Source organism: Mus pahari, chromosome 2 (genome assembly GCF_900095145.1).
Source record: "Mus pahari chromosome 2, PAHARI_EIJ_v1.1, whole genome shotgun sequence".
Classification (NCBI taxonomy): domain Eukaryota; kingdom Metazoa; phylum Chordata; class Mammalia; order Rodentia; family Muridae; genus Mus; species Mus pahari.
This window is the reverse complement of record NC_034591.1, coordinates 155,419,664-155,436,228: the sequence shown is the minus strand read 5'-3', so window position 1 is coordinate 155,436,228 and position 16,565 is coordinate 155,419,664. Positions and strand designations below refer to the sequence as shown.

General features: G+C 41.7%; 1 protein-coding gene across 3 annotated transcripts in view; it reads right to left on the bottom strand.

Annotated features, from left to right (window-relative positions):
- Nucleotides 1–16,565, bottom strand: part of Aebp2 (AE binding protein 2) — a 57,353-nt gene that overhangs the window by 26,728 nt on the left and 14,060 nt on the right. For all 3 annotated transcript variants that reach the window (XM_021190516.1, XM_021190515.2, XM_029534885.1), the window contains exons 3-7: nucleotides 13,021–13,128; nucleotides 9,116–9,302; nucleotides 5,580–5,704; nucleotides 3,148–3,215; nucleotides 1,824–1,937 (exon numbers count right to left, since the gene is read on the bottom strand). In XM_021190516.1, the coding sequence (XP_021046175.1) occupies nucleotides 1,824–1,937; nucleotides 3,148–3,215; nucleotides 5,580–5,704; nucleotides 9,116–9,302; nucleotides 13,021–13,128 (602 nt within the window). The remainder of the gene's footprint in view (nucleotides 1–1,823; nucleotides 1,938–3,147; nucleotides 3,216–5,579; nucleotides 5,705–9,115; nucleotides 9,303–13,020; nucleotides 13,129–16,565) is intronic.

Here is a 16,565-nt window from a genome sequence, read left to right as displayed (position 1 = left end):
CAAAGCTCACTGCTAAGGTCCAGGAGCTGTTTCTCCTTGGCTGCTTGTTTTAACATGGTTTAACATACAAACCAGGTGTCATGAAGCATACATGTCTGTAAGTCGAGCACACAGGAGGCTGACGGGGTGGAGCCCCAGGACTGCCTGGGCTACACAAAAATGTCCCTAAGAACATCCTCATTTCCCAAGAAGACACTTATGTATCTTGATCCAGCCAGCCTCATTTCTATGAGTATTTCTGAACAATCAAATCTAAGTGTGAAAACTATTTTAAATCCCTTTCACTAACGTATGTAAAGTGCTTTCTATAAAGCACAACACACAAAAATAAGTTGCTGTGTGGGAAAGGAGGAGGGGAGGATAGAGAGCAGGCACGGGTGCTCATCCAGCTGTTAACTCTGAAGGTGACGGGTCCTAACGCAGATGAGCTCTGCTAGTCTCCATTACCTCCCCATAGAGAAGTAGGATCAAATCTAAGTGAAGCACCATCAAATAAATAATGCTCAGCTTTCAAAGTATGACTTTCCATATTCTTAGTATGATGTCTCAATCTTATTCCATCCGTCAAAGAATAAGTTTCATTGCATGCATCACTTTCCACAAAGGCTATTTGAGTAGGGGAAGACCAAGAGTATCAATGTTCCCTCATAGGAAGGCCCATGAATGTTAGCACTTTGCTCTCAGAAAAATGTCTCAAACAGAATCCTGATACACTGAACGGCATTTTAAACACCTTAGTCGCAGGAGGAACAGGACCTTTCAGAGTTTGATTCCAACAAATGGAACTTGTAGGGACAGACACAAATTAGTTGGTGGGACTCCTGACTGGCATAAGCAGCCCAAGTTTTGATCACCACTACTCTACCCTCCCAAACTCCAGATTAGCTAACTTCATGATGGCTAATCTATCTGGTGATCTGTCAGTATCATCTTACTGCTGGCCAACCCATTCTCACAAGAAATACATTAATAAATTACAACTTTAACCTAAAAGTATAAGGCTGAGTGCGTTCTTAGTCACTAGTCTGTTGTATGGACACAACAGCATGGGCCTTGGGCCACACAGTAGGGAATGAACTCCCTACTGCAGTTACAACCTATGCACAGAGAGTGGTCCCAGAGAGGATGCTAGTATATCAGCTAAGAAAAATTCCCGAGAACTTCTTTGAACCACAGTCTGAAACTGCCAGGTCAGATAAGCTGAGAAATGAGACTAGGGCCAGGCAGTAGTGGTGCACACCTTTAATCTCAGCACTTGGGAGGCAGAGGCAAGAGGATTTCTAAGTCCGAGGCCAGCCTGGTCTACAGAGTGAGTTCCAGGACAGCCAGGGCTACACAGAGAAACCCTGTCTCGAAAAAACAAAAAAGAAAAATAAAAGAAATGAAACTAGGAAATACTTAACAAGCACAATGCTACTTAAACCTCTGTTGGGCAAAGTCCGGGGAGAACGTGAATGGAGTACAGGGCATACACAACACACTCCATTTCTTTCCAGTCTGACACGGAGGTGGTGAGGCAGCACTGATGACATAGCATGTGGGCAGCCCCACAACCCATGCACCACCCAAGAAAAGTATTGGACAGAAAAATCTAGCACAAGTTGCTTGTCCCAAGTCCAGAAATCTACACTCTGAAGCCTTGAGCAATGGGGTTCTGAATGCTCTGATGGAGGATGTTCAATTAATCATGTCTAGGCAAAAACAAAACAAAAATCCAGCATTTTAGATAAAGATTATATTCTATCTCTACTGAAAAATAAATTTCAACTTACCCAAAATTTAGTAAGATCAAAAGAAAAGTATATTGTCACAAAGTAAATTACCTGTAAATGTTTGGGTCCAACAGCAAGGCAGTATCTTTGGGTAGCTTTGATAAATGAACTACTTTAGTTTTTAACTGGTGTCGTTCACTCTCATTCACCCATACATCTGGCAGACTATGAATTAAAAAAGAAAAGCCAACAATTTATAGCTATCCTAGATGCACTGTTTCTGTGTCTTTACTTTTCTGATTCTCTGACAGAGACACCTATGTGCTTCTGCAAAGACAGGTGTGGCAGACCATCTATTTAAGAGTCAGACACCGGTAGCAGCACACATTCAGTTGGTAGCATTTGGGGTATAGGATGGACTAGGAATTTGTACAGTCTGGCTCCCAACTAAATCAAAGAAAATCTAACACTATTTCTAACTGCCAAGGAAAGGTCTCTCATAAGACTGAGCCAAGGCCGGGCGTGGTGGCGCACGCCTTTAATCCCAGCACTCGGGAGGCAGAGGCAGGCAGATTTCTAAGTTCGAGGCCAGCCTGGTCTACAAAGTGAGCTCCAGGACAGCCAGGGCTACACAGATAAACCCTGTCTCTAAAAACCAAAACCAAAACAAAAAAAAAAAAAGACTGAGCCGAAAGACGAAAGAGAAAAGGTATCGGAAAAGGAAAGAAAGGTATGTGTGACCAAAATCTAAATTTAAGAGTATTTAATCCTACAAAACAGTCAAAGCCCTTTATCTGTATTGTTCAATTTCCATTATGATGACATTGAAATTTGACATTTTTTAAAAAGTTTATTCTATTTTATATGTATGAGTGTATGCCTGAATGTATGTCTGTGTGCCACGAATATGCCTGGTGCCTTGAAGTCCAAATGAGGGCATCTGGACAGTATGATGTGCCGTGTGTTGGGTGCTGAAAATCAAACCTGGCTGCTCAAAACTCAGCATTAATAAAGAAGACCATGAGTTCACATCACAGACAGTGGGTGACATGGAGAGGCCTTTTCTAAAGCCAAACCGCTCCGTGTGGTAGCAGCTTTCTAACTGAAGACCAGTCCACAAAAATGATCATGCTGACTTCATACCCTGGCCAAGCACTAAGGTCCAGAACCTCCTCCAGCCGCTGTCTGTCAAGCTGCCCTCTGACAACACACACACTGACTGGCAGGCAGCCTCCTCTCTCCCCTCTTTCTCAGCCCTCATCAGAAGCTTCCTGACACAGGGCAGTCAAGTACAAAGTATAAAAACTCTAGGAAAGCTCAGCTGTCAGCTTGACAGCCTAAAGCACAGTACATTCTGAAAATTAAGGAATTTTTACACTCACAATTTTAATAAATAAAACATGTTTACTTTTTACACACCGTTTCAAATACTTACATGTCTTCGGGCATCCAATGAAGCAAAAGCTTTATCTTTCCAGATTCCTCCTTTCTCTTAGCTATTACCTAGTAACATTACAAAAAGAAAGAAAAAACTATAAAACACCATTTCTCTATACTCTTAAACTGATGTAGCCATGCCTACCAGGAAAGGCACTGCCACCACAACATCTTACCCTTTCTTCTTTGCACATGTCAACCTCTTCCCACAACACTGAAATTGCCAAGGTACCCAACCCACACACCTCATAAATTAAAAACAAACAAACAAACAAAAAACAACAACAAAACTAAAGTAACTAAGGGCTGTCAGGATGACTCAGCAGTTATAAGCACTTTCTTTAAGGACTGATTCTGACTTGGGAGAACCTACTCCCAAGTAGTAACTTCTGATCTCTAGATGGATGGAACAAACAAACAAAGCCAGAACCCAGGTTTGGTGGCATACACCTATAATCCCAGGAAAGAGGGTCTAGGAGTTCAAAGCTATCCTTGGCTACATGGACATCTATCTCCTTCATAACTGAGCTCCCAATCTACCTGGGTTTCTCCTGCTGTGCTTGCTGGGCCAATCCATCCTTAGGAGCAACCCACCTATCTAGCCAGTGCACCAAACATTGCTGAGTCTGAAAGCCAAGGTGACCCTGGTGTTTACAGCTCTCTAGAGCCCACACTGAGGGCTTGAGTTTGTGTCATCGAAATCTCCACACCATTGATACCAAGTTCAAGCTAGAAATGTCCAAATAAATATTGTTATATTGTTCTCAAAACATATCATAACTAATAACAGAACTTTATACAAAAACCAATTATTTCCTCCATTATATAGAAGCCTGTAGTTATATAAATGAATTAGTATTAGACTTGACAATTAATGGAAAAATCCAAACATAGATCTGGAGTTACAACAACAAATGCCAGAACAACTCAGGCCAACACAGCAATCCAACCAGAAAGTGTGGTTCTGCTGACCTCTTCTGGAGAAAACTTCATTTAAGGCACACATCAGCACATGTAAACAGTTTCAAGTATTTCATGACCACTTCCTATGGCAGTTATTTCTTACAACAGTTACTAACAGGGACACCTACAGTTACAGTTTGTATTAAGCATTTCTGCCATTTTAGCAGGGAATGTATGTGGTGCTGTATATCTACAATTCCAGGCCTCAAGAAGCTGAGGCAGGAGTTTGAAGGTAGCTATGTAGAATGTCTCAAACGTTATTCTATAAAGGTTGATTCTACTCAACATACAGTGGTGTCCATCAAAGCCATGAGAACTTGCTCAGCTGGCTGACTCCCCTCTAGCTCACGAGGATGCCCCACGGTTCACATGAACCCCACCCACCCCCCCACTCCCCCACAGCAAGGTCCCTCAGCGTGCACTCACTCCACGTTAGTGCAGGCACTCACACTGTATACTGAAGGGTTCAATCACTCATCCTCGGTTACTACACACAAAACATACACAGTATGTCATAATCTGCCCGGGTCCTTAGCCGTATATATTCTCCTCCTTTGGAGAAGGGGATCTCTTTCTTTTACAGTAAGTCTAAGTGTTTCATCATCAAAATGATGGGGATATTTAGTTGGAAATATTTACACGCAAAATACATTTTTTAAAAAACCCAATAAAACAAACATTAAACAATGGGGACATGCATGTGCTAACACACACACACACTTTAAAAATGACTAGAATCCTTGAAAAGTTTGGATACCAGCAACCACATGGCAACTCAAGTTATCTCCTGTTCCAGGGACTCTGACCTCCTCAGACATCAGACACACATAGTACAGTGATGTGCACGCAGGCAGGCATTCACATGCACAGAAGTTAATAATACTTTTTAAAAAGAATAGACAATAAATTTGTCCCTAGCTAACCAACTGATTTTACTGTTTTTTGTTTCTAAGCTGATATTCTGCTTGTTCTGGGTTGAAAACCTAGCCCCAAGAAATAGTGACTCTCCACAATGTGCTGGCCAGCCACAGCTCTAGAAAACTGAGGTTATACCTATGAAACAAAACCCAATTAAAAATCTCCTCCTCCTTCATGATATTGATGATACATTCACACCCCCACCCTAGCCCCACCCAAACACTTTTTTGGGGGGGGCTTTTGGTACTAGAGGCTGGAGATTAACCCCACAGTCTTCGTTATTCTATCACTAAGTTCCACCCTTATTTTTCATTTTCAGCAACTAAGTTGCCCAGGCTGGCCTTACACTTACTCTAGCCCAGGAAAGCTTGAACTTAAAGATGCTCCAGCTTCATCGGCAAAGTCCTGGGATTACAGGCATATGCTAACATAGCCAACAAATTTTGTGACTTTAACAAAACCTCCTAAATTTTGAGCAATTTATAAATGTGAAAGCCAATGTATACTTTTGCCACTCTATCTAATTTGAAGGAAAAACAGAATACTTACAGTACTATGAAAAACAACACTGTGGCCCTTCCCTAGACTCTCTATATGAGCAGAGAGGTTAAAGCATATGGCTCGATGTCTTATGGCATCCAGTGTTTGTGCATCGAAGAAATCATGGGGCCGCGCTGAAAGTCAACACAGAAAGGTTAAAGGTAGTTTACAAGATGTCAACAGTGTGCTTTGCAAACACAGGAGAATGCAGCTTTAACTGACAGAGAGCTAGCTAGTGGTTGCCCAGTGCCTAGCTGCACATGGCTTTGTCATCTGATATGGTGAGAACAGGCAGAATTCCAATTATCAATGAGTCCAGCAACTCCATTATCAGCCTCATAATCCACCAGCTTTATTTTTTTTTCATAAAAATTATCAAAACCGGGCTGGTGAGATGGCTCAGCGGTTAAGAGCACTGATTGCTCTTCCAGAGGTCCCGAGTTCAAATCCCAGCACCCACATGGTGGCTCACAACCATCTGTAACGAGATCTGACACCCTCTTCTGGTGTGTCTGAAGACAACTACAGTGTACATACATATAATAAATCTTAAAAAAAAAAAAAAAAAAAAAAAAATTATCAAAACCAACTTAAAATTTTCAACAATGACCATCGCCTGTTTGTGTAACAAGGGTTTAAACTTATATGTGATTTCATTAGCATTCTATCTTGCTATCAAAACCTTTCCACATCTGTGACAAAGTGGCAAGAGCATTTCTAGGTTCTCAGCCAATATTTTCTCATTTCAAATAAAAGCCCTAAGAGAACAGGGCAAGAAAACTGCACCTAAGTTTAAGATGGCACCCATGTTGCCATTCAAGTCTTGAAATGCTGGAGGGCTCAAATGACCCCTTTACCTCAGACACACACAAACCACTGCACTCAGCCAAGTCCACAACTAAAGCCAGGGCCTCCCACTCTACCCATCAATACAATTCTAAAAAGTAACTAATTAGTTCAAAAGCTCAACCAGTTCTCAACTGTATTAACTGTGCATGTGACTTAACTTTCATTAGATTGCATCTTTTTTTTATTTATTTATTTTAACTTCTGAGATAGTCTTATATAGCCCAGGCTGGCCTGAAACTCCTTACATGGTCCCAAGTTGGCCTTGAAGTCATAACAATCTCTCTTTTTTAAAAAGTATCGTTAAAAAAAAAAAAATTATTTATTATTATATGTAAGTACACTGTAGCTGTCTTCAGACACACCAGAAAAGGGCATCAGATCTCATTACATTCAGTTGTGAGCCACTATGTGGTTGCTGGGATTTGAACTCAAAACCTTCAGAAGAGCAGTCAGTGCTCCTAACTGCTGAGCCATCTCTCCAGCCCAACAATCTCTTTTTCAGTATATCAAAACAAAACCATTTTTAAGTCAGGATCACCAGCACAGACAAAGCTCTTAGGAAGAATGAGCACAAAGGTCAGGAGGAGTTCAAGGATGCCCTTGGCTATGTATCAAGATCTAGTCTCCAAAACCGTAGAAGGGTGGTCTTCGAGCAGTATCTAAGTATTGGACAACCCTAATTTCTAATGCAACTTGACACCTGAGAAGTTATGCTGTAGTTCTACTTAAAATCTACTTTTTATAACAATGGCCGCCGGGCAGTAGTGGCACATGCCTGTAATCCCAGCACTTGGGAGGCAGAGGCAGGCGGATTTCTTGAGTTCGAGGCCAGTCTGGTATACAAAGTGAGTTCCAGGATAGCCAGGGCTACACAGAGAAACCCTGGGGGGAGGGGGGGGGAGCAGTGGCCACAACAGATTCCCTCAATAAAGTGCCAAAAAAAGCACTGTTTCAGTGTCCCATGGACAGGTGTGTCAGAGGAAGAACAGAGATTAAACCACAGCACTGTCTGCTCAACAGTGGCTCCCTTGGTTCCCCAAAGTGAAAGGCTTTCCATGGTTTACAGTTTAGAGAGCAACATACATTCATCCTCTCCAAAAACAACAAAAACAAAACCCTCACATGCACAGCTGTCCCCAGCACTTGGCTCACCTCAGCAGCTGACCTCAATAGAGGCTACAGGTTGAGAGAGCGTGTGGCACCTCCATATGCAGACATGTGCCAATTCTAAACACAAACTGGGTACTGAGGTGCACCCACCTTCCTTTCTGTTTTTTTTGTTTTGTTTTGTTTTTTTGTTTTTTCGAGACAGGGTTTCTCTGTATAGCCTTGGCTATCCTGGAACTCACTTTGTAGACCAGGCTGGCCTCGAACTGAGAAATCCACCTGCCTATGCCTCTGCCTCCTGAGTGCTGGGATTAAAGGCGTGTGCCACCACGCTCAGCCCACCTTCACTTTCTAAGATGAGTGAGCAGGCAGGAAGTGGTTTCAGAAGATCAAGAATTTGAGGCCATGCCTTGAAAAGAAAGCAAAAAGGAGCCTAGCTTGCTGGCACACACCTGTAATCCCAAGCCCAGGATCATGCAGTTCATGCAGCTTGGATTACACAGTGAGATCTTGAGCAAACGCTGCTACTAATGGAACAGTGGACAGATATAAATGGTGATGCAGTGGGCAAGCTCAGTTTTCTTTTTTCTGTTTTACATTCATGGCTGGTTGAGGCCAGACCAGTACCTTGGTGCAAGTATGGAGGTCAAGGACGACTCATTAATTCTCCCCTTCCACCATGTGGGCTCCAGAGATCATCAAACTGCCATCAGACTGGTGGCAGGATTGCTTCTGCATCTAGATTATTGACCTAACTTCTGTTAGTGATATCATAAGCTGAAATAACCTCTTTCCAAAGTTACTTATAGTCACAATATTATTTAGAACCAAATAAGACGGTATGTAAAGGTGTTTTTATAGTAGGAAACAATTTAGTTAAAAAAACGTTTTGGGTTTTTTCTCCCCTTTTTGGTCAATTCATTTGTTCACCATGGTTTTGTAGTGACAGAAACATTTCAATGTTTTAGCCACCAGCTTTTATTTTTTCCTCCATTCTCCGCCTGCCTGCCAGCTCCCTGCCTCACCCTGTGCCCTCACTCACTGCACTCCACTTGTTTCCTCGTTCCAGAGGTGTTGACCAGTGGACCCAAAGAGTCAAGCCCAGGGCCCACCTAGCTCTGTAGTTATGGTTAATTCCTACTCCCAACACTTGTAAGCCTACTGTGTAATTATTTTAACCCTAAATATCAAAGGAGCAGTTAAGAGCATAATTTTCATATGTTCAAGTTGTTACACAATTCACACACATCCTATACTATCGAGTTATTTAACTTATTTTATTTTTACTTCTGAAATGCTCAAAATTTTCTAAAGTACTTGTAGAAAGAAGTATTGCCATGTTTTCAATTTTTCTAATTTATAACAAATCAAACTAGATACCACCTACTTATCTAATTCTCTAAATATAAACATTTTCTATTCTAAGATCACATATACTTAATACTCTTTTAGCATCTACAAACATTTCTCATTCTGAAAGGCAGGTACAGAACACTACTTTCCATAAACATAGTCAAACTTAAGATCAGTAAAACCGGACTTGCTTAAAGCCCTTTTACCACACAGAGACTTTCTAAGTGACCACTTACGTAATGAGCGCCGTCTTTTGTTCTTTAGTTTCCTCCGCTTGTTCATTCCAGCTTTAGAAGGAGATTCTTCTTTGGCCTTTGGCTGGCTAGAAACTTTTGAGGAATTCTGCTGACTGAAGTGTGTGGGTACATGGCGAGCTAGCCCTCCCTGAGAAGCAAAGCTGGCATTGCAGCCACCAACTACACACTGAAAAGAAAACAGAAGACTCCGTCAGCGCTACTGCTTGTGGTGTGGGCACAGCAGAAGGTCACGGATGGGTCTCAGCAGGTAAGCCGAGCTGTAACTGATTCTAGAAACGAACAAAAGCATTTCCTTCATTAATTCACTTCAAAACTCAACTGTGTTATTTAACAAGTGCACCACTTGGCAGTGGCCTGGCTGTTTTCAAACTTAAGTTCACTGCTCTCTTCACTGCACAAAAGCATAGCATCATCTTCCTATAGAAGAGATGTTTTTTAACAAACCAGGTATAACAAGAACAGGAAAGTGACACGCTAATGACTATAGCAATTCCCAGATCTTTTATTTCTATTATTATAGGATCTCCCTATGAAATCCTGGCTGGCCTCGACCTTGTTATTTACACCAGGCTGGATTCAATTCATAGAGCCTCCTGCCTTTCCTGCAGAGTACTAGGACTAAAACCATCCAATACCATCTAAAAATATGAATAAGCTACTACAAACTCTTCAGATGCCTCCCTACCAGTCTGTAATTGGTACAGTTCAACACCAACATCCAAAACACCACCCTACAACACTCCCCACCCCCAGGCTCTTCTACTCATGACACTACCAGTCCTAACTTGGAATCCTAACTTTGAAAAAATTCAGCACCATCTACTAACAGGGAAAATCCTAAATTCCTTCAAGTACCTCCACATGGTTCAGGTGGAAAAGAGTGTTCCTCACCTGGGCCTTTCATCACACCATCACTGAGTACACACACCACAATTAACACTTTCAATGCATCTTGGAAGTATGAACACTCCATGCACATTTTTAAGCCCAAAACATCTTGTTAGTCACAGACATGTTCTATTCATAGCAGTGGAAATCAACAGCTGCATGCTTATGATTCATACAAAATTAATGACAGACCTACCTAACATTCAACAAGCTCTTTATACAGTGCTAATAAAGTGGCACCTAACATTAAGAATCTACACACAATTTATTATAAGTGCTCAGTGAGTTAGAAGAACAGCTCAGGATTTCAGTGCAAACACTTGCCAGTATCCACTATCATACAAGGTACAAGAAAGTGATCAAGAACACCAACTTCTTGCCCTGAAAGGCTAAGAATTCAGCAAGACACACAGAAAAAATAGTAACTTCAACAAAGCTAAATCCAAGTTATTGTAACTCAAAAGAGAAGCAATCACCTATTCATCGTAAGGTAATGAGCTGGGTGTGTGGGTCAGTGATAGCACACCTATCTAAAACTTCAGTACCAGAGAATCTCACAGATATACATAATTTATTTTATGTGCATTGGTGTTTTGCCTGCATGTATATGTATCAAACACTGTCCATTCAACAACGATGTCAGCAAAGCAAGATATTCACCTGCAGAAGAATGAAATCTCCCTGTATAAAAACCAATCCAAACTTGCAAGACCTTCATTTACAACCCAAAATGAGAAACTGCTAAGAGAAACACTTTAAAGTGAGCACAGGAGCTGGGCAGATAGAGGGATGGGCTGGTAAATGCTGACTGCACAGGCAGGAAGACCTCAGTTTGGATCCCCAGCACCTCCATTTAGCCAGGCACAGCATCATACATCTATAATCCTAGCATGGAAGAAGAGATAAGATTTCTGAAGCTCGCTGGCAGATTAGCCTGGTCCAATGAGGCCGGCCCTAGGTGCAGAGTAGAGATGTAGCTCAGTAGCAGCGTGGTTTACAAACACAACCTTGGTTCAGGATCAGGCATTCAAGGTCACTGGCAACTACACAGTTTTGAACCACACCTGAGCTATGAGACATTATCTGGAGGAAGAAAGTGGGGGTGAGGAACAACTGAGGCCAACACCCATTGTCAACATCTGACCTAGATGTGAACATGTGTCCCTCACTTATCCCACACACATGATACAGGCATAGGCATCTGTTCCTGAACAAGACTCCAGTAAGGCCAAGAATTGTCATAGACAGCTAAAGGCTTCAGTACGGCAGGCTGGCATCTAGGCTATATAAAGAAGATTAAACACCGAGAAGTAAAAAACCACCCTGGCCATCAGGAAAATGAGATGCACTCTAACCTCCACACTTATATTTCCTGTCTGGAAAGATGGCTCAGTGTGGAATTCAAATTCTAGCGCCCATTTTGGACAGTTTCAAGAGCTCCAATATCTTCTTCTGCCCCGCCCCCGCCCCACCCCCCACCCCCCAACTTGAACGTACAGGCAAGTTGATTTCTTAGTTTGAGGCCAGCCTGATCTAGGCAGAGGCAGGATCATCTCTTTGTGATTGAGGCCAGCCTTGCTACAAAATGAGTTTCAGGTCACCTACACAGAGAGTCTACCTCACAAAAAAACCCAAAATACTAACTTTTTAAAAGGCCAATTCCTGAAAAGGAAAGGTGTGCTTTCCTTTAACCACCTTTCTTCAGTGCCTGGAATGGGCACTGTGTACCCAGCACTGTCTTACTGGCTTCTGTGATCCCTCCAACGGAGCAAGAAAAGGCAGTTCAATGATGATGCGTACATCCTATGTTGATGTGCTTACTGACACACACACAAATGCTCTCAAGTTATACTCTGAAATACAGTCCTAACATCTTTAAAAACCTCTTGCCTTTCTCCACTGGGAGCAGGGTATGGTAGAGCATACCTTTAACTGCAGCCCTTGGGAGGCAGGCAAGCAGATCTCTGAGAGTTCAAAGCCATCTTGGTCTACACAGCCAAGTTTCAAGCCAGCCAGTTAAATGCTGAGACCCAAATTCCACCTCCCAAACCCTAATAAGCAACTAAACATCTCCCAATCAAAAACCAATGAGGATATGAGGGGTCCCAACCGTGATGTCCAGAGTGGCTCCAGCAGCCCCTGCCTCATCTTACCAACTTTCTTGGCCTATAATCTCATGCATGCCTCTACCTCAAATGTTCCTAGTACCTTCAATTTGTTCATGACTCTCTTAAAATAAATCCTCACAATAGAATGACTACATTTTTTGACAAAACTCATAGAACAAAATTCATGTAAATGAATGACACTCATCTACATTATGGTTTCTAAAAATTATTAAAGTTCCCTATGGTGATCCTATAAATCCTGTGGCATATGCTTGCCATAATTAGAAAACAAATTATTTTAAAAGTTGAAAGAACTCTTCAGAAACTTATTCTTTAAAGATATCCCAAAACACATCTGTTGTTAAGGAGTTGCACTTTCTTTATTCCATAACAGTATTACCTGACAGTAGTCAGATCACAGGATGTCATTGGTTACATGTCTCAACACTATTTGGCCATTTGCTGGTTTAAAAGGCATTTGCCTTTTTTGCTCTGTTCTTCACCCTGAACTTATTTATCCCCAGCTTCTTCTGAAATGTAAGCATCAACAAAATTGTTAACAAAAAGATCTTTTCCATTTTTAGAAAGCACCAGGGTCAAATCTGTGGGAGATGTTTGCAGGACTCTACTACATTTGCTCCTCAGTACTGAAAGGAAAATTTTAGAAGGCCCAAAGTATGCTCATTACACAGGTCAGCCAGGTGTGTTAGCTCAACCTGAAACGCTAACACTGGGAGGACGAGGAAGCAGGGCTGCCAAGACTTTGAAGACAGCTTGGCCTACATAAGGAGTTTCACAACCACCTGAACAGATTGCAGAGTGAGACCTTACCTTTAAAAAGGAGAGATGAGTTCACAATGTGACTTTATGAATTCCTCATATACGTACCTTGAAAGGTTTGTCTCCACTGTGTGTCAGCATGTGCCGCTGTAACCAACTCTGACTGGTAGATGGGGTGTTATACACCTTACAACCTTTCCACAAGCAAACGAATACCTGTTAAAAATAAAGACATGTCATCATTTATCTCAGAGACTTTGAATCCTAATAATTTCAAATGATGAAAATATTCAACTGATAAGACTGTGCCCTCAATCAGAATACATTCCATTCTAAGTTTCTCAACAGAGTGCACGCAGCCTGCCCCACTCTCGGTGCTGGGTCCTTTCCCCTCCAATCCACTCCTCAGGAAGATCCACAGAAGGCAACAATCTCCAGGCACTAACTAAAACAAGCTTACTTACATTTGTATAATAAAGGAAGAAACATTTACTATGACAAAATGATCAATAAACATTAACTAGTAGGTAAGCTTTTAGCTTCAAAGAATGAGTCTAAAGTTACACTTTATGTAAGCTATATTTCAAAGTTTTCTACTCACAGATTCCTATCCTCACATACCTACTAACTTTCTATATTCTTATTCTGTTTTTCCCATTAAGAAATATTTTCAGCTATCTTAATTATGAAGCAAATATAAAAAGTTAACAAAGACCAACCTATTACTGTGAAATGCTACACTCAGTTTCAGGAAACCAAATTTGACTAGGCCTTGAAAGTTACAAAACTAACAACTTCCCCCTTAATGAGACTTCCTGAACCTTCCAAACACTCAATACTTTCCCACACACTTACATCTTCCTCTAAAAGACCTGACATAGTGAGATCTCCTTTAAAAACTTTGACTTGAAACTCTTCTTCCTAAAAACCATTATATACAGAATCATTCTAACACTACACTGTACTACATATAAACATACCAAAGTATATGAAGACTGAAGACAAGTGCATTAGGGTGAGAATATAGCTCTGTGGTAGAGTGCTTGCCTACAGTGCACAAAGCCCTGGGATTTCAAAGCAAAATAACAAAAAAAAAAATTTTTTTTAAATGCAGGACTAGAGAGACAACTCAGTGTCTAAGAGCACTGGTTGCTCTTTGCAGGGACACGTGTCATATTCCCAGCACCCACATGGCAGCTCAAACAATCTAACTTCAGTTCTAGGGATTCTGACATTCTCTTCTAGCCTCCTTGGGAAGTGGGCAGCAAGCACCTCAGTTTATGAACTAATGACTGAGTCAAGGTGAACTTCTGGGGTCTACTTTGGCCTTCTGACTTTCTCAGATGGACTGGTGACATGGGCCTGACCTAGCTCCTTAGCAGGCACAGTAGGTAGGACTGTCAGGTGGGACTGCTGTGTCCTCCAGTGGTTGGTAGAGTACTTTCAGAGAATACACTAACCTGGAGAATCTCAGCAACTGGAAAGTAGAGGCAAGAGACTACAAGAGGCCAGCCTAGATTATATGAGTCCCAATCTTAAAAAACCAGAGCTTACGGGGCTGGAGAGATGGCTCAGTGATTAAGAGCACTGTCTGCTCTTCTGAAGGCCCTGAGTTCAATTCCCAGCAACCACATGGTGGCTTACAATCAACCGTAATGAAACATGATGCCCTCTTCTGGAATGTCTGAAGACAGCTACAGTGTACTTTCATGAAATAAATAATAAAATCTTTGAAAGAGCTTACTCTATCGAACAAGGCAACATCACTGTTGCCCTTCTAAATAACTGTTCCCAGGATACTGCACATAAACTTCACTTAGGCAGACACTACATTTCAGAACACGTCCTCCTCAATGGTTCCTGGCGCTCCTCTGTTCATCCTACAATGCTTTACTCTCCAAAATTTAAAAGTCCCTTTAACCACTCACTAGCAGAGCAGGCTTGTAATTGCAGCTGCTCAGCAGGATGAGGCAGGACATGAGTGCAAAGCCGATCTGGGCTACAGAGGAAGCTCAAGGGGTAACCACAAAGGCCTTTTGTTCAATATCCCTACCAAGAAAAACATTCCCAAGATTTTGGCCAGTGAGGTGACCCACTGGGCAAAGGCACTTGCCACCAAGCCTGAAAAACTGAGTTCAATCCTCAGATTCACATAGTGAAATAACCAATACTGACAAACTGCCCTCTGATCTCTATACTCCCACCTCCCCCACATACAAAATAAACAAACAGATAAATGTGATACAAACATATTTAGACAGATACTTAAAAGGTTCCTTAAAAGGCTGGAGAGATGGCTCAGCCGTTCAGAGCCCTGACTGCTATTCCAGAGGTCCTGAGTTCAATTTCCAGCAACCACATGGTGGCTCACAACCATCTGAAAACAGCTATAGTATACTCATATTCATTAAATGAATAGTTTTTTTTTTTTTTTTTTTTTTTTTTTGGAGTTCCTTAAAGAAACCCAGTCTAATGGGTGCAGTGAGTGGCACACACCTTTAATCCCAGCCATCACTCCTGAGGCAGAAGCAGGCAGATCTGAAAATTCAAGGTCAGTGTGGTCTACACAGTGAAATCCTGTCTCAAAATAATCCTAGAAAAAGAAAATGGTGAAATGCTATACATTACAGAAAATAATTCAGTACTATTTGGTAAGCACACATATATACTCCTGAGTGTAAATCTCCTGACTGGCTAATGATGGACTGAACTGTCTTAAATTTTCAACCCAAGTAACATCAACAGAAATATTAACATAGCTGGGCACACCTTTAATCCCAAATCTCCAGAGGCAGAGGCAGGCAGATTTGTGAGTTGCAGGATAGTCAGGACTACACAGATCAGCAGTCTTGAAAAACTACAACATATAAATAAAAAAGGAAGGAAGGAGGGAAGGAAAAAGAGGAAGAAAATATATATCAACACAATATTTAAAAACAAGATAACCCTAGTTTTCTAGCACTAGAGACTTTCAATTTTATTTGGATGACTTGGTTTTTTAAGACAGACCCCTTCATCCATCCCATATATAACAGCCAAACCCAGACACTATTGCATATGCCAGAAAGATTTTGCTGATAGGACCCTGATATAGCTATCTTTTGTGAGGCTATGCCAATGCCTGGCAAATACAGAAGTGGATGTTCATAGTCATCTACAGGATCAAACACAGGGCCCCTAATGAAGGAGCTAGAGAAAGTACCCAAGGAGCTGAAGGGGGCTGCAACCCTAGAGGAGGAACAACAATATGAACTAACCAGTACCCCCAGAGTTGTGTCTCTATTTGCATATGTAGCAGAGGATGGCCTAGTTGGCCATCAATGGGAGGAGGCCCTTGGGGGAATGCCAGGGCCAAGAAGCAGGAGTGGGTAGGTTGGGGACCAGGGTAGGAGGAGGGTATGGGGACTTTGGGGACAGCATTTGAAATGTAAATGAAGAAAATATCTAATAGGGCTGGAGAGATGGCTCAGCGGGTAAGAGCACCAACTGTTCTTCCAAAGGTCCTGAGTTCAAATCCCAGTAACCACATGGTGGCTCACAACCATCCGTAATGAGATCTGATGCCTTCTTCTGGTGCATCTGAAGACAGCTACAGTGTACTTAGATGTAATAATAAATAAATCTTTTTTAAAAATCTAATAATAATAATAATA